The sequence below is a fragment of the Vespa crabro genome, chromosome 13 (genome assembly GCF_910589235.1).
Source record: "Vespa crabro chromosome 13, iyVesCrab1.2, whole genome shotgun sequence".
Lineage (NCBI taxonomy): Eukaryota > Metazoa > Arthropoda > Insecta > Hymenoptera > Vespidae > Vespa > Vespa crabro.
Window position 1 is genome coordinate 3,899,990 of NC_060967.1, and position 18,205 is coordinate 3,918,194.

Sequence of the window (18,205 nt, forward strand, 5' to 3'; positions counted from 1 at the left end):
CCTCTTAAGAAGTCTCTTGAAACGACGATCTTAAAAACAATAACATAGGGAGATATGATCTTGTTCTCTCTCTCTCTCTCTATCTCTCATTCGTCCTCGTATATTCATACATTATACATAACATCGTGACCTTCTTTAAAGTCATCGTCTTCTTATATTGATTTTTCCTTATATGAACGTTCCGTCACTGTACGATAATCTCGATGTGTAAAGTTTTATAGTGAAAGTTATACGATAAGAAAAACAAGATGATTAGGTAAGAAATTTCGAAAAAATTAAGAAAAGCTAAGAAATAATCTGAAAGGAAAGTGTCGCTTAAAAGAATTTGGTTGTGGGATAATAGAAAACTCTTGTCGAGATTGTTTTGTGCAGGAACGGGGTTTATGCGCGTGTATGTATGTATGTACGTATGTATGTATGTACACATCTGATCTCACTTTGGACGCTGTCCTGTAACGATATTGCAGAATCGTTACTTTCGAATAACGGTAGTTATCTGTCGCTTGAAAAAAAAAGCAAAAGATAATATACTCTTATTACTTTGTGTGTTCCTTATTGATAATTAATAATAATGAATTTGTTTGAAATCTGTCTTATTTGCGAATAACTAATCGTTGATTATCATATTAGTATCTATAATATTAGTTTTAATATTAAATAATATTAGTATTTATATTAAATATAGTAAATATAATTATATAGTAAATTTAAATAATATTAGTATTTCCTACGTTTTTTTTTAAATAAATAATACTTTTATTGGGCCGTTGGTCAATAAGAACACTTCTTTTTATATAATTATTTTGTTTATTTTGAAGTATTAAAATGACCATGTTTGTAGATTGTTAACGAAGAAAATTAATCAAATATTATCTTCGTATTTCTTTAAAGCATTTATAATATATACCAAAAACAAAATTGACTCCAACATTATTAATAATAATCTTCAGTTAAATTCATACGAGAATTTCATGACAATTCATGACAATCGGGAAAAAGCACGAACAAGTTTAAAAGATCCAAGTTTGCTAAGGCGTTTCTAACGGGATCGTTTCAACGGGAGAAACGTTTAACTTGAATCCAGATGAAGAAGAAGAAAAGGAAGAAGAAGAGAACTAAACGACGTATAGGTATGTGCTTTTTAGAATCTCGTTGGCACGATAGCAGGATTAGAATAAAACAATGTCTCTCGAGAAACTTAAAGGAAGAAACACGTTCGACCTTTTCGTTCACGTCTGGCAAATTAAAATGCGTCTCCCATAAGCGAGAACGGTCCGGCACCGTTAATGGCGAACACGCCACACGACTAAATTTATTCTAAAACGCAACTAGGGTCAGTGTGCCACGATTTTTATCGAACAACAGGTGTACTTGCGACTTGGCACGTCGATCATTCGACGATGATGGCTCCTTTTATTTTTGCAAGAGCTTCTTCTCGTTACTATATGTTCATTATTATGCGAAAAGAAAAAGAGATAAAGAGATAAGACGTATTCTTATGTAGCTTGTATTCTTTAAAGTATTCTCTTATTTAACGTATTTTCCCCTAGCATTAGATCTTAAAAGAATTGAAAAAATTGTCGTTCAAAAATTATGCTATCGTCAAATTTCAACTGTATATGTATATGTATATATATAATTTTATATATACATATACTTATAAGTATAAAAAAAGAATAAATAAAATTTACAATATTACTTGATATCAAATAAAAACATTAGAAATTAATTTTTACACTGATTTCTAATAACTTTCTTACATTTTTGATACTTCACTCTAAGTATATTTATTATCTCTTTGGGCTAAAATATTATCAATGATAACACTTATTATTAAAAGTGAAAATATTTAGTATATTGACGTCTAGAAATTTTTAAAGAATTCCTATAAATTTGAAACATCTTGCGTACATTCGCTCGTACAATATTCCATATAGTTTTAAAATTCGTAGTTTTTACAGTACAACATTCTCTTTGTCAGCAAAGGGTGAAAATCGATCGGATTGGTTAACGAGATATGTTGAAAAGCGTCACGCCATTGCGGAAAGAACAACACGACTTTATTCGGTCTCGGAGAATTCAAACTTTCGAATATTTCATTTCTACGTTTAAAAGTTTGCGATCTTGTTTGCAAAATCCTCACAAAATAAAATAAAAAGAAAAGCCTTGTAACTCGAGAGAGAAAGAGAGAGAGAAAGAGAGAAAGAGAGAGTTCTTTGTTCCTTCGACTAGTAAGAAACGGTACGAGAGTTACGAACGAGAATGGAATAGAGAAGCAATCTATGAATGAGCCCACGCTTAAACACCTACGCCCAATACCGTTCGAGCTCTGACACCACATCGAACGTGCTTGATACGGTATGACATGATTTTTGTTTCCTTCTTACTCGAAAATCTTCAAAGGACAAACGAACTAAACTTCTTCGATTTCAATAAACTACACTTTATCGATAATTCATTCAGCAAAATATCTATGGCATTTTTATTTCGTACTGTTCGATGTCCTAAACTATACAAGTATGTAAAAAACAAAATTTAAATTCGAGTGAAAATATTTACTTATAACAAAAACTATTTCGGACTAATTTGAAATTAGAATATCTGACAGCATTTACAATTTTCAATAAGATTATTTATGAAATGTTTTAATAAAAACTATTCGAAACATGTCCAACGAATGAAAAATTAAAAATCCATTCAATTGATATCTAAATATTATCGCTTAGGAATGCACAATTGTTGTCTAAATAATCAAGTGAAACCGGTATCAGTATCAAGAGGTCACGCATGGAGTCCTATGCGGGTAGAAACGACTTACAGACAAGAGAAATTCCGCTTCCGTCTTTCTTCAAATTCAAGGAAAATCCAAGATCTATAGATACGTTTTTATCGATAGCATCTAAACAGAAATAATCGAAGATCGAAGTAGATGCCACAAATCTATAGAAACTAAATCCAAGTCGAACGTAATCGATTTCAATATGTGCCAGTGTTGACCTATGACACTTAACGATATAACATGAACAGACGTGCCATGAACTCGACTCGATCTCACCGTTATGCTCGACCCATAAAAACGATCGTGGTAGAAAAGCGACGAGGATGGAGAAACGAAGTCCGAATAAAGAGAGAGAGAGAGAGAGAGAGAGAGAGAGAAAGAGAGAGAGAAAGAAAGAGAGAGAGAGAGAGAGAGAAAGAGAGACAGAAAGAAAGAGAGAGAGAGAGAGAGAGAGAGAGAGAGAAATCTCAGTCGGGTCAGGAGGACGTACGGACGTTTGTATAGACATACAGAAGGACGTATAAAAGGACAGAGAGAAGGAAGGAAACTACGTCGAACGGTTTCTAAATGGTGGGCCGTTAAACACCGTATACAAAAGTACTAGAATCTCTCTCTCTCTCTCTCCCTCTACCTCCCTCTCTCCCTCCCGCCCTCGCTCTTTCTCTCTCCCTTTCCTCTTTCTCTCTCTACAAGTCGACCAACCAAGATCGAAAAGGGATCGACATGATAAGAGTGAACAATCGAGATCTCCGAATGAAAAGTGCCTCTTTCTCTTTCTACTTTCGAGAACTTCTCAAAGCCTAAAAATAAAAAGAAAATATATATAATAAAAAGAAATATGATGTCTCAAACATAAAACTTTGATCGTTCGAGCTCTAATCGACATTGAATAAGTTCCAAGAGATCGTTCGTCCATGTAACATGTGTAAATTATCTAACGGATGAACGATCATAACGCAAATCAAACTTGGCTCGAACTTTGGTTAAAATTCATTTTTCCTTTCGGTACTTTTATGGTCTTCCGTGAAATTATATTTAATAGAAGACCATGTTTTTAGAATGATTAACTTTGTTACTGATATTTTTCATAATAAGAGAGTCTTTACGAGATTAGATTGTCGGACTAACCCTCAACTCCTACTAGTCTCCTTTTATAACAAGCAGAGAATACTATAGATATATTCTATCACCGATCCACAGGGGAAAGATATGAATATTTAAACGTATTTGAATATCTCTAGAGATTTACATAAGAAGAAACAAACAATTTGGAATTAAAGAGTTTCTTTCCTACGGTAATAAACAAAAAAGTACAGGAGTGGACCACAAGTTCCTAGATAATTAGAAAAATCATTTACTCTTTTTTCTCAAAACTTTTTAGGTTAATTTTTTTTCCGGATTAAATCTAAGGACTTTTAGCCCACTTTGTATACACCCATTAAAATACCACAAAAGTTTGCATAAATGGATCGATTGATCGATCTCGTGACTCAATTTCCGTATATCGCGGAAGAGACTCTCATTCGTTCGATGAGAATCGTCGTCAAGGTCGACGATCCACTACAAGGAATGGCAATAAACTTCGTTCCTTTTCCCCTCCAGCATTCTCCTGTTCCCTTCTCTTTCCCCGTGTCTCCTAATCTGAAGACGAAGGACGGAAAAAATATCCAGCAGCAGTCGTACGCTTCATTTTTCTTTTTGAAAAACCAGTCGTATCCAGCAGCAGGAGCAGCAGCAGCAGCAGCAGCAGCAGCAACAGCAGCAGCAGCAGCAGCGGTAGCGAGAGTAGCGGCAGCAGCGGCGGCAACGGCACCAACGGCGGCTTCTAGAAGAGACAAGATTGCATTCCGATGCAAGACTTCTGTGGTATCTTGAGGCGAACAAGGACAACAACGATTCGCTAAATGATATCGCTTAACTAACCTTTTACGAAACTCGAGTTACTTTCGATTTAATTTGTTTTAGGACATTTAGCATCTTGGAGAGAAATAAAATTGAAAAAAAAAAAATTGATTTTCCTATTCATAAAATGTTTCGTTAACAAACGACATTTTTTAGGTCAGTAACATTTTTAAAGAAGTAACTACATAGTTAGTTATTTCTCGATCGAAGGAGAGTCCTCTGAGTCGAAGTAGGTCCCCCCTTCCTTCTTAAGGAGACCTGGGAGAACCACCTGTAGACTGCTCGAGAGGTGTTGTGTTTTCACCTGGCAGTCGAAGCTGCGATCGCGAGCGAACCGGTGTTCCGATATTCTCCTCGCTTTCTTTTAGATATTGGAGAAGTTTAATCATTCGATCATTGAGAAAACTCGATGAATGAACTCGAGAGGACGAAAAAATCAATTTAAAAATCATCACGAGTGAAGAATAAACATGATCCAATGTGTGATTTAACGAATAAAATTATTATTTCAATCGTGAAGTGTTTTGAACAATTTTCCAAGAGGAAAAGTGTAATTTAACATGGAAACTGTCCTTGAAAAAATGGGCAAGCTCAATCTGGTAATATTATAACTATTCCTAAATCGAATTGTATCATTTAAAATTGGAATACAGTGAAATTATTCCCCCAGAGAGGTTCGCTTGACAACGAGTAAACACGTTCGCTCAAACTAAATAACATCTAATTCGTGTCCTAATTGTATTATCGTTTAACGTGCCGCGTTATTAAATTTAATTCTAACTAATGCCATTTAAATGTTCAGTTAACGTAAGCCTCTAATAAGAGAGTCGTTGCGTAGACGCTAGAAACATATTTTACATCATATTTCAGGAAAGATCTTTTAATTGGAGATAAAAGTAAAAACGTGTTTTTGAATCTCCATTTTTTTTAATTCCAAGTGTCTTCTTCCTTTTCTTCACCTTCCCCTTTTGTCATTGACATTCCATGTCGTGGATATTTTTTTAGTAATAAATGTAGACACACGTTGCATTATACGAACACGCGAATGAGGACACGAACGAGCAGGAAACTTCTCGCTTGGCCAATCGCAAATTACGTAAAAAATCACGTTACTCCTTCGAACGTGCGAAGGAGCCATATCGTTTCACATACATACTACGTACTTATATACTTATATACTTTCTGATGCGTTACAAAATATATCTATGATTAATATACAAGACGAATAATTTAATTCGGAGAAGCCATTGTTTCTTAATAATTATCGAAGCGTTCGTTTGGGTTAGTTACGAGTTGCGAAAGTTACGAGTGAAAACTCGTCCTGGTTGGTCGTGATACGAAAATGTTGACATTTCTGTCGACGTAGCGTTTTAATTAAATCGATTTCATCTATTAAATAATTCTTTTTTTTTTAAATCAGTACTTCAAATCTACATATATGTATATAATTTAACAAAAATAGATTTTTTGTTGTCAAATGCCTTTTAAAATTCTTTGTCAAAAAATTTTGTTAATAATATATAAATATACAAACTGTGATGATCAACTCGTTGTATGTATTTTTTATATAAGTTAGTAACAAAGTGATAACATAAAATACTATCAAAAGTAATAATACTACATTTGCCGCTTTATTGCGACCGCTATTAGGCTCGCCCAGGTGTGCTCTCTTGTTTGAAGAATTAACATGACAAAGAAGAAGTTAGAAAAGAACACAAAGAAAAATGAATAACTGTAAAACATTAGACATCGTTTGATAGTCAACGGGCACGCGACATCGTACAAATGATTCTTAAACTTTACAAAACATTTCAAAAATATTATTTCCGAGTCAAATCCTTCTTTTGTTTAGTTCTTATCCTTTTCTTTCTCTTTCTCGGTAACCAAAAAGTTCTACGAATTTCATTGATCTATCGATCGGTCGATCTTTCGTACAAACAGGTATTTATTTCCGATACTCTCGTTTCCTTCGATATCTCGATTCTACGATAGAATGTATTATTGTACAAAAATTACTATGATAACGCAAATATAAATACTGTCTTTGGAATGTAAGATAATATTTTTTTTCAGTTTAATTTCTTTTTTTATTATTTTTGTCTCTCACATATTTCTTATTTACTCTTTCGTAAATACTTCGTAAAACAACAATAACAACGACGACGATAATAATAATAATAATAGACTGAGACAAGTTGAAATTAAGAAGCGAGTCCTCCATTCTTCTTCGTCACTATCTTTCACTTGTTCGTTTCTGTTTCTTCTATTTCCAGTCGAAAGCTCGTTTGTTAGTTCGCAGTTGCATGACGAATAACAACGTCGTCTCGTGAATATTTTCGCAAAAAGGAAACGAACGAAAGGGGCAGGGACGTTCATTACCCTGCTAAAACCTTGGGAAATTTATTTCCAATAGTAGAGTATTAACCTAATCGTAATTATATATCGTAGTCAATCAATAGTGTTTCAATCGAAAGGTTTAAAGGTTAGACTATATCGTGTTTCTAATTTCATTGACTGGTCTAATACGATCTACTCTATAATTTACTACGCGAATTTAACATAGGAAGAAAATATTTAAAGGTATGTATAATAGAAATTCGATGATAAACTATTCGATTATTATGTATATATATTTATTTAACAATTTACGTATCAGATGTGTCATCTAAAATAAAAAATGTTGCATTCCAAGTTCCGGTTTAGAAAGAGAGAGAGAGAGAAATTTTTAATAAATTATTGGAAGCGTTTGTTAGAATCTGTAGATCATTAAAAAAAGTATCTTGATATCGAACGATATTGCTCAAGGACATTACCTTTACGCATATCTTGATATACATACTAGCAAACTATGTATCTCGAGACTAAATCGCAAACGCTGCTAACATTTGGTTTCTTCGTATATATTTTTCCGTTTTTTTTTCACTCAAGAGATAAGAAATTAGCGCGATAAGCTTGACAATGCCTCGGAAGAAGCTCATAGTCAGTGTCGAGCATTCGACAAAATCGTGCTAAAAAACGTTGTTAAGTGTATCTCTTCCAATGGCTTCGAATGAGGAACGAGATATCGATAGTTACGGTGAACCCGTGACGCCTCCACGTCGATGGATTTCTTATGTAGTAGGTGAACGTGCTTTGCACTATAGTTATGACGAATCATATTTTCTTTCTGTTATGTATATGTATATAGTATGTCTAAAAAAAGTATTCTCTTAAACTTATTTATTTTATACTTTTTTGTTTTATAATTAATTATAAAATATCTATGAATTAGACAAAAAATCTGCTTATAATTTTCAAACTTTATAAAATTTATTATATGAGCATGTCGTATTGTTTCTTCATATTATATTGTAGATTCTTTTTATAAAGTAATATATTATTATAACCATGCATATCTTGAATAAAATGATACGATATAAAACATAAATAATAATTTATTATCACTTCGATACATCTGCTAGAATCGTACAAAAAAAAAGAAAAAAGTAAAAAAAAATTGATATTAGAATTGTATTACTTAATGAAAAAATATACAATAAAAGAAATATGCATTTAAAAAGAAATCTATAAGTGTACTTTTTAGACTCATTGTATATCGTAGAAAAGTGAAAGAAAAAGTAACGTTACGTTAACGATTCCGCAACACGACATTTTCCTTATTTTCTCTCTCTGCTTCCTCTATAGCGTATCCTGACATAAGAATGATGCCAATTCAAACAAGTACATCGATTTCGAATTAGTCCTGAATTTTCAATCGGGTTGACAAAGTTTAACACTTTGCATGACTAAACTCTATTAACTTGAAACTAATCTCTGTCAATATCAAAGACGCTGAAACTTATAGGAATATTATTCTTTGTCTCTGAGAAAAATGGATTAATAAAAATTTATTACTATAATGTTTTACTCGTGTTTTTTGTATTCAGAGGATTCCGAGCTGTCCTGTAAAGAGTCCACAACCACTGAAGGAGTTTGTCGGCCGCTGTCAAACGATGCCATCGAGAGTGAAGAAGTCTTTTTGCGGTTGCCTCCAAGTAAGTACATGAATTTCCTTCCTATAAACATACTTAAGAAACGTCTCATTTACTTTCCTCTTCCTTTTATTTATTATCTTCTTACTGCACATCATATGAAATAAATAAATAAATAAATACGTGTGTGTGTACGCGCGCATGTGTATGTGTGTGTGTAAATTATCATCATAATAATATCACGAAACATTTAATGATAAACGTTAAATGTTTCCGACGATATATCATATATAAATCAAATTTATCATTCATATTAGTATACGTATAATTAGTACGACATATAAGATAACTACTGATAATATATAATGACATAGAATATAGCATGCTAATAAATGTTTTCTCATCTTAATAGATACTTATGAAATAATCGAAAGACTTGACGATTATGTCAACGTAATATCGATCGAGTATAAGTGTATCATCCTTCTTTCTTTCTTCTCAAAAATTTTTTTTTGAAAGAAGAAAATCCATATGAAATCTTGGTCGATAATTCATCGATACTCTCTTCACAACGTTCTTCTTCTTCTTTTTCTTTGTATCCATTTATTTTCTAGAACGCTATTACGTTGTAGTATCTTGGTATGCATCTCCGCATTCCTGACTTAAACTACAAACTATGCGGCTTCTCTTACTATTTTTTTATCTTTTTACAATGCAACGAATTATCATTGAATGATCTTGTAGAGAAAGAAGATAAATCGTCGAAAAGATACGAAAAGAAACAAGTTTGTAGACGTGTTTAACAAATGATTTTTATCTTATCTTATAAAAAGAGAGAGAGAGAGAGAGAGAGAGAGAGAGAGAGAGAGAGAGAGAGACAAACTTAGTTGATTCACCTTCGTCTAATCGTAATTAAAGAAAATAACCATCTTCTATCGTACAATTAAATTTGAATTTCAGAAAGGAATATTCCTTCCTTGTGTCAAGCTCGATAATAACTAATTCAATGTTTCGACCTTCTCCTCGGTCGAACTCAATATAAACAGTCGGATAAAATCATGTATTCAGCACGTAGTCCACAACACCTTGAGAGACCTTCCAATGTCACAACTCGGCAAACATTTTCTATACAAATTTCTTCTGGACGACACTTGTAAACAAATTAGTTTTCTTCGAATTTTATGCTTTTCGATATCATTACGGAAGGTTATACAGTTATTTAAACAATTGTAATCACAATATTTTGAAGTAATGGATTTTCAATTATTGATTTCTAATCAGTCAAGTCATTTTCTAATCAGTATTTAACAGATGTTTTTGACAAATTAAATAAACAAACAAATAAATTATTGCAAGAGACATTGAATTTTTTTTTTTACAATCAGTGAAAAAATATCTCAATAATTATAAAAATATAAATCGTTCAATAATTTGAAAGATCACTCAATAAATGTAACAATTTATTTCTTTCAATCGACACTCTCAAACGAAAGAAAAAAAAATTAGAAGGGAAAAAAGCGTCGTTGACCTCAAGCAAAGGCCAGTCGACCTTGAATGGATCCCATGTGATCCGTAAATTCTATTAGATCGATGCACCGTGGATTCACGTTAGGTGAGTGCCTCGAGGCGTGTCCACGTAGAACGACCATCCAACGATCGTATATCTACCATCCTATCTTCCTTCTAACTCTTATTTTTTCTGTCTAACGAATCTTCCCATGCGAATAAAAAAATGCATGACTGCTTTTCCCAACGATTCAGGAAATTTCCTCCTATAAAAAGAAAATATTACAAAGAAGAACAAAATAACAAAAAATATAGCAACTTTATTATATATTAAAAAATATAGACGGCAAAATAAGTAAGATCAAATGTAAAAAATTAAGAAAATACTTTGTAATATCGTTTTGAACTTGGCTAAAATTATAGTAACAGTAGAAAAAAAAAGATTAAATAAGTATAGTAAATTCATATTAAAAAGCGTTAATATCAAAAAAATCTGAAAAACCGTTGAGAAGAACTTTCTTAGAATCGACTTGAACTTGCTATTCAAAGATTAATGCTAATTTGACATAGTAATGTGGCAGTCTAATTATCGTAATGGTACTTTTCTCTCTCTCTCTCTCTCTCTCTCTCTCTTTCTTTCTCTCTCACTTGTTCTTATTTATCTTCCACCTGTTCCTAAGACTCCTTCTTCTCTTCGTCCTCTTCCTCCTCTCTAAAATCTCTTCCATGGTTAGAGATGCTCCACGGAAGAGATATTAATCGCCGAGATATAATTACGCTCGTATCTTTTCTTCCCCTTTATTTTCGTCTATCTAATGCTTCTTGCATTTTCTAAGAAGCATCCAAGTCATAACGTAAATCGAACAGTAAACCGATATACTCGAAAATGTTTTTCTACAAAATTTCTAATTCTTGTATGATCATTAAATCACTTTTATGCCTTGTCCTACAGCGAAGATTCCTCTCGATAAAATCATCTAAACACGTGACGCGCTGAAAGGAATAATCATATTTATTTCTGATCATGTGCGACTAGATTGAATCCGAGTTCATTCTATTCTCTTTTATCTATTTTTCTTTGTTTTCTCCTTCTCTCATACATATTGAAATGCAATAGAAATAAATTTTTTCGATTCAAACTTTTTTATAATCATTTGATTTGTTGACCTAATAAATCTCTTTGAAGATGCAGAAAGACGTAATCGTGATCGCGCACGACATAAATCAAGAAGTCGCAAACGGCCAATGCGAATAGGTAATTTCCTAGTCACGTGTGAAAGTACCTTTGGAATCCAGCGCCCAAGCCGGTCTCCTGACCTTTGCCGTCCCGTTCGATGGAGTAGAACGAGCAAGCTTGTATCGGAGAGATGCTGCATGGCCATCTCTTCTTGTCAGCGTTCCATTTAGAAAGAAAGTCGGCATAATCTCAATAGAAGAGAACGAATTACGTATTTCTAAATATGCGAACATCAACGCGATTATTTTTTGATATATATATATATATATATATATATATATATATATATATATATAAAATCTACAATTTAAAAAGACTTAATTTATAAAGAATTGCTTTTAACCAGAAAAAATTTATTTAAAATGAAACGAACAAAATTCTTTCAGTTGTGCCAAATAAAATCGATGAAATTTCTCGAATTTACGTAATTCGAAGAAAAATGCACTTTCTTTTCTTTCTTCGGCCATATCGACTGCAATCGATAGAAATGCGAAATGTAGAAACTGTGAACTGCGTAAAGCAATTTTTTTTTATCTAGATATAACACCGATCATCCTATTGGCCGGCTGGCTGCGGTTAAAACTCGCTGTCATACTCAATAAGGTCAAGACCTGCTTACGTAGCCTCGATCGGGTTTACTGTTGAACGCTAACGTTTCCAAGCTCTCATCCTTGATTCGATTTTGTCGAGACTCAGTCCTCGTTATTTTTCGACAGGATGACGAACCACCGGAAATCACGTACTGTGTGGTGGAACACACTGGTACGCTCACGCTTCAAGCAATGACACCGACTTTGCCGATGCCAGCTGAAGAAGAATTGAACAAGATGTTCCTTGAGTTGGTCGACGAGCTCGATTTGACGCAAGCTAATCGACAAGCAGTTTTGGCACTTCCGGCTAATAAGAAATGGCAGATATATTGTTCGAGAAAGGGAAATGGAACGCTTGAAAATGGAGGCTTGAGAACCACTGATCTTAGCGGGGATCCTGACGATTATATCGATAGGATCAGGACAATTGCAAGTGTAAGGTTAAATTTTATTTTTCACTTTCAATCAATTTTATTTGGATCCTAAATTAACTGCAGTTGGCAGTTAATCTGACAATAATAAATTTTGTCGTCTTGCTTGTATCGGCGAGGAGGACAGAAAGAAAAAATGTATTAAAAATGGGGACAACCAATTGTCAAGGAAAAAGTAAATGTAGGAAAAAATTGATGGCCCATAACCGACCAAGATCGCTTCATTTCAGAGTCAATATCCAGAGGAAGGAGAAGATGCAGCGATACGAATGCGTCAAGTAGAAGCTTTGAAGACAGCTCTGAGAACGCAACCGCACAGCTTCGTCCTAAGGTTCATCGAACTTGATGGTTTGAACGCTTTACTGCAGGTTCTAGAAAGAATGGACGTGGAGGCAGCCAATAGCAATCTTCACACAAGCGTGATAGGTTGTTTAAAAGCTTTGATGAACAATTCGGTCAGTTTTTGAGACTTAACCGATCGATAGTTATCACCTGTAACAAAGATGAGTTCGAGGGATTATCGAAAAAATTATTTTACAGAATGGCAGGGCACATGTGCTGGCACATCCCACAGCAATCAATACCATATCTCAATCGCTCGCAACGGAGAACATAAAAACAAAAATTTCAGTATTGGAAATACTCGGTGCAGTTTGTTTGGTACCTGGTGGTCATCGTAAAGTTTTAGAAGCTATGCTACATTTTCAACATTATCATTCCGAGAGAACACGTTTCCAAAGTATAATAAATGATCTCGACAAAAATTTTGGTATCTACAAGGACAATCTCTCTCTCAAAACGGCTATAATGTCCTTCATCAACGCCGTCCTTAATTATGGGCCCGGTCAAGTAACTTTAGAATTTAGACTCCATCTCAGATACGAATTGCTCATGCTCGGCATTCAACCGATTATTGAAAAATTGAGGAAATATGAGAATGAGACGCTCGACAGGCACCTTGATTTTTTTGAAATGGTTCGTAACGAGGACGAGAAGGAATTGGCTAGGAAGTTTGAAAAGGAACACGTGGACACTAAAAGCGCAACGACCATGTTTGATTTATTGAGGCGAAAACTCAGTCACACGGCAGCTTATCCTCATCTTCTCAGTTTATTACAACATTGTTTACTGTTACCACGTAAGTTTCAAAACGATTGAGTTCAGGTGACGGATTTAAAAAACAGATTTAAATAAGATCATTGGATCATTCTCTTTCCATTCCAGTCGATTATGGTTCGCACCCACAACATTGGCTACTTTTCGATCGAATCGTCCAACAAATTGTCTTACAGACTGAAGGAAACGAAACAGGGATAGCAAAAAATCCTGACATCGCACCAATCGATATCAACGTGAAGGAAATCGTTCATTTATTGGCCAAAGAAGAGGAATTAGTTGCTGCCAGAAAGAAAGCTGAAGAATTGGAACGTGAAAATTCTGATATGTCAACGAGATTGGCTAAGAAGGAACAAGAACTTGATTTACGAACACAAGAGAAGGTAAGATTATAGAAACTTTTTTTACGATCAACTCCATCAAAAATCCATCAAAGGGATCCATCAAAATCCCTTTTGTAGGAGGACATGGAGGCAAGTTTGGCAAGGATCAAGGAACGTCTGGAAAAAGAAACCTCGATGCATATAGAGACGAAACAGAGAATATCAGAGTTACAGGATAATCTCGAGATTTTGTCGCGACAAATTAATAACGAAAAGTCCGAGAGGAAACGATTGGAACAATTGGTAGCATCGGGAAGTTTACCGGACGATGCCAAAGCTACTTTAAAGATCGTAGACGATGAGGTTCTTGAAAAAGTCGAAGCCAAACCGATGCCACCTCCGCCGCCTCCACCGCCTTTGGCACCGCCTCCTCCACCTTGTTTAATGCCAGCTGCTCCACCTCCGATGAAGGTAATATAAAATACAGTGTCTGAATAATGTTTTTAAATATATAAAATTGAATGAGAGATTAATCTTTGTTATTGTTTTAACAGGTTGAGATAGTAAAAAACGTTCCTCAACCAAGCAATCCATTGAAATCCTTCAATTGGTCGAAGATACCAGAACAGAAACTCCAAGGTACGATTTGGTCCGAGCTAGACGATACAAAATTATACAACGTCATGGATTTAGAATCGATCGACAAGATCTTTTGTGCCTATCAGAAGAACGGTGTATCCGCTGAAGGTTCCATCGAAGATCTACGTACTTTGGGAAAGAATAAGAAAACTATGTCGGTGATCGACTCGAGAAGAGCACAGAATTGTACGATATTATTGTCGAAACTTAAATTGTCTGACAACGAGATCACCAGAACGATACTGTCGATGGACCAACAGAATATACTACACATTGACATGGTCGAACAATTATTAAAATACATTCCTTCGTCGGAAGAAGCTGCTCTTTTAGATATGCATCAAAAGGAATTACAAAATAGGGCTGATTGTTTCCTCTATCAGATTTCAAAGTAAGATATGCGTTGCTCTTTTTTTCTTTCATTTCCTTTGATTTTCATTCTTTTTTGTTATCATTAGAGAAATTCTCATGAAAATATGTTTTCAGAGTTCCTCACTACGAACAGAGACTTAGATCGTTACACTATAAAAAGAAATTCTCAGCTAGTATAGCAGAATTAACACCAAGAATGAGAGCGGTTCTTGAAGCTAGTCGTCAAGTTGCAAGATCTAGAAGACTCAGGAAATTATTAGAACTGGTTCTAGCTCTTGGGAATTATGTAAATCGCGGAAATGCTCGCGGTAATGCTTGTGGATTTCGATTAGCTTCTTTGAATCGTCTAGTTGATACGAAATCTTCTTGCTCAAAAGGCACCACTCTTTTACACTATCTCGTACAAATCCTTGAATCAAGGTTCCGTGAAGTTTTAGATATTGAAGAAGATATGCCGCATGTTAGGACAGCTGCTAGAGTTAGCATGGCTGATCTTCAAAAAGAAGTGGCTAACTTGAAGAATGGTTTGCAAGACGTTCAAAGGGAAATTGGTATGTATGTGTGACAGAGAATAAATATATTTTAGTCAATCTTAAAAAAGAATTATCACACGTTTAATAATTCCATCTTTTTTCTTTTTTTTTTCTTTTTTTTTTTTAGAATTTCATCGAGGCCAATCTCAGGTATTGCAAGGTGACATGTTTTTACCAGCTATGAGAGACTTCCAGGCGCAAGCCACATGTAGATTAGCCGAAGCTGAGGACTTGTTCCAAGATATGAAGACTAGAGTAAGAACAGATAATCTTTTACCTCTTCAGAGATGATTTTCATTCAAACAATCGATTTATCTTATTGGAATTTATCCTCGTTATAAAGCAGTTTCTAATAAAAATTCTTAGTTTTATTATCATTCTGCATGATAAATTGTTGTGAAAGTAATTCTAAAAACATTCCTTTTTTATACAAATTAATTATTAATTTTAATAAATCAACACAGTTTGACCGAGCTGTTAGACTATTCGGTGAGGATTCTGCGGGTGTACAACCAAACGAATTCTTTGGTATATTCGAAAACTTCCTTCAAGCGCTTGCTGAAGCTAGACAAGATGTTGAAAACATGAGAAAGAAGATCGAGGAAGAAGAACGTCGTGCTAAACAGGAACAAGAGGTATCAAAAACGAAATTATTTAATGAACTTCTTGAAGATCATTTTTTCTAATCATTCCTTTTCAGCTGCGAAAAAGGACAATGGAAAGAAAAAATTCTCGTGAAGGAATATTAAACAGTATATCATTAAGTAAAAAGAACGAAGCTAATGGTAATCAAGGAGACAACAAAGGTGAATTCGACGATCTAATTTCTGCGCTTCGTACCGGAGATGTTTTTGGCGAAGACATAGCCAAATTTAAAAGATCTAAACGTAGGCCGGTAACACCATGTGGTCAAGAATCACGTAGGCATAGCGCTCATAGGGAAGATTCACGAGAACGACATTAGACTGTACGGAATTTATTTTTATTCAAGGATAACAAAAAACATAAGATAAAAAGAAGAAGAAAGAGAGATAGAGAGAGAGAGAACAAGTTCATCAAATTTCGATACTAATTACATCGAAATATGACTTCAAAACTCTTTTAAAAGGATAAACTCGAATGTCAATGAGAATCCTAATGATTAATAACTACCCTAACTTGTGATTATAATTTTAGAAATGACGAGTCTTTATATAAATTATATTTCACGATCGGTGCTACGTTGATCGTTTCCTAACATAATTCACAGACTGCGTAGATAGATTGTATTCGCTTTTTAAAATCAAAGAGAGAGAGAATGAAGATCCGGTATTAAAATATGAATTATAAGAATCGATTTTCTTTGTATATAGATCATAAAGTTTTCATGTTTGTTTAGAAAAAAGAAATGTTCAGACCAAAAAATCTTACCAGCTAATACGAATCAAAAATACTTTATCGATGTTGATACTAAACAAAAAAGGGACTGATATAATTGTAACCATTTTTTTTTCTTTTTAACCAATGTTATTCATTCAACAGGAAAAATATTGGAAAAATGGAGGCCTATAATCACAGCATTTGTTGTGTCGAGTAATCCACAAGTCTGAATTTTCTATTGTTGTATTAAAAAAAAAAAAAAAATATACACCGAGAATTTATCATCGTCAAATTTTGACAATAGAATTCGATGTTTAGAGACGAAAAAAGAATAGAAGAGACGAAAGAAAATGGAAATTAGTAAATCGCGCTGTATAGAAATCGGTGTTTTGTAAGCTTTTGTACTTTTGTAAATATACACTAATATCGATGTTTATTTCTCGCAAAAAATCTTTTTTTTAAGAAAACTTTTTTCTCGCGAGAATCTCGATATCTGATTTAATATATTAATTATGTATTACACGTCTCTTACTGATATCACTATGTATTAATATTTGAAAAAAATATATCTAATAAAAGAGTAAGATACGAATCAAACTTTTTTCTATTAAGAGAGAGAGAGAGAGAGAAAGAATAAGAGAGAGAGAGAGAGAGAGAGAGAGAGAGAAATCCCTTTTTACGACATCAATGCTGTAATTTACGCTTATCGTTATATAAATAATATACACACAAGTACATAAATACATGTACGTTTTAAAAATTTGTAGAGCACTACATATTTAATAAGAATTCATAATGGTAACGATGTTTAACTACAAAAACGTGAAATATACTCTCAAATGCACTTGCATTGAATATCAGTAAGGTAGTAACCATTATTTTTCTTATCATTTGATACAGTATTGTGATTATTGCAAATCATAACGTTTTTTCAGATAGCACCACTAGCCATTTCAGATAGCTAAAATAGATAATAGTTCTTTGATTATATGATTTTTATATGATGACGACATCTAAGGAAATAGTATTATTGACTATAATTTGAAAATTCCAAATAACAACTATATTATCACCGTGAGGATGGTAAATGCATTTACATTGAATGTCGATAAGGTAGTAATTGCAATTCTTCTTATCATTTGATGGAATTTCCGAGGAAAAAAATTAATGCGACGTTTCAAATTTCACATTATAATTACTTTTTACTTATGATATGATAATTTATGGATATATAATGCTTACATATAATTTTTACATATAGTAAGTACAAATGTAGCTCATTCAATAACATAACATTGTTATTGCATTCAATTATTATTTAAAATAATCAGTAAACATAATTGAAAAAAGATATTTAAAAGCACAGTTATAAACAAAAAAAAATATAATGTATTATATTTCAATCTGTGATTTCTTATTATACTTATTAATAATTTAAAATTAGAAT

At 33.5% G+C, this 18,205-nt stretch overlaps 1 protein-coding gene and 1 long non-coding RNA gene across 5 annotated transcripts in view; one reads left to right on the forward strand and one right to left on the reverse strand.

Moving 5' to 3' along the window:
• Positions 1 to 17,350, forward strand: part of LOC124428577 (disheveled-associated activator of morphogenesis 1) — a 22,272-nt gene extending 4,922 nt beyond the window's left edge. The window contains exons 1-12 of one of the 3 annotated variants that reach the window (XM_046972813.1): positions 4,140 to 5,280; positions 8,608 to 8,715; positions 12,112 to 12,420; positions 12,647 to 12,871; positions 12,957 to 13,554; positions 13,641 to 13,915; positions 13,994 to 14,326; positions 14,410 to 14,885; positions 14,981 to 15,417; positions 15,527 to 15,654; positions 15,864 to 16,034; positions 16,100 to 17,350. In XM_046972813.1, coding sequence (XP_046828769.1) covers positions 5,242 to 5,280; positions 8,608 to 8,715; positions 12,112 to 12,420; positions 12,647 to 12,871; positions 12,957 to 13,554; positions 13,641 to 13,915; positions 13,994 to 14,326; positions 14,410 to 14,885; positions 14,981 to 15,417; positions 15,527 to 15,654; positions 15,864 to 16,034; positions 16,100 to 16,363 — 3,363 coding nt within the window. In that variant the 5' untranslated portion in view covers positions 4,140 to 5,241 and the 3' untranslated portion in view covers positions 16,364 to 17,350. Of the gene's footprint in view, positions 1 to 4,139; positions 5,281 to 7,566; positions 7,799 to 8,607; positions 8,716 to 12,111; positions 12,421 to 12,646; positions 12,872 to 12,956; positions 13,555 to 13,640; positions 13,916 to 13,993; positions 14,327 to 14,409; positions 14,886 to 14,980; positions 15,418 to 15,526; positions 15,655 to 15,863; positions 16,035 to 16,099 lie in introns of those variants that run through there. The other 2 variants (XM_046972812.1, XM_046972814.1) reach the window with 2 other exon arrangements.
• LOC124428580 lies at positions 7,811 to 12,105 on the reverse strand. 2 transcript variants are annotated; one of them, XR_006943221.1, is made up of 3 exons: positions 9,549 to 12,105; positions 8,589 to 8,736; positions 7,811 to 8,518 (listed from the first exon to the last, which is right to left on the reverse strand). It is a non-coding gene; the product is annotated as an uncharacterized LOC124428580 (long non-coding RNA). The 2 variants fall into 2 exon arrangements; XR_006943220.1 differs by having other exon boundaries at positions 8,589 to 8,747.
• Positions 17,351 to 18,205: the final 855 nt, after the last annotated feature.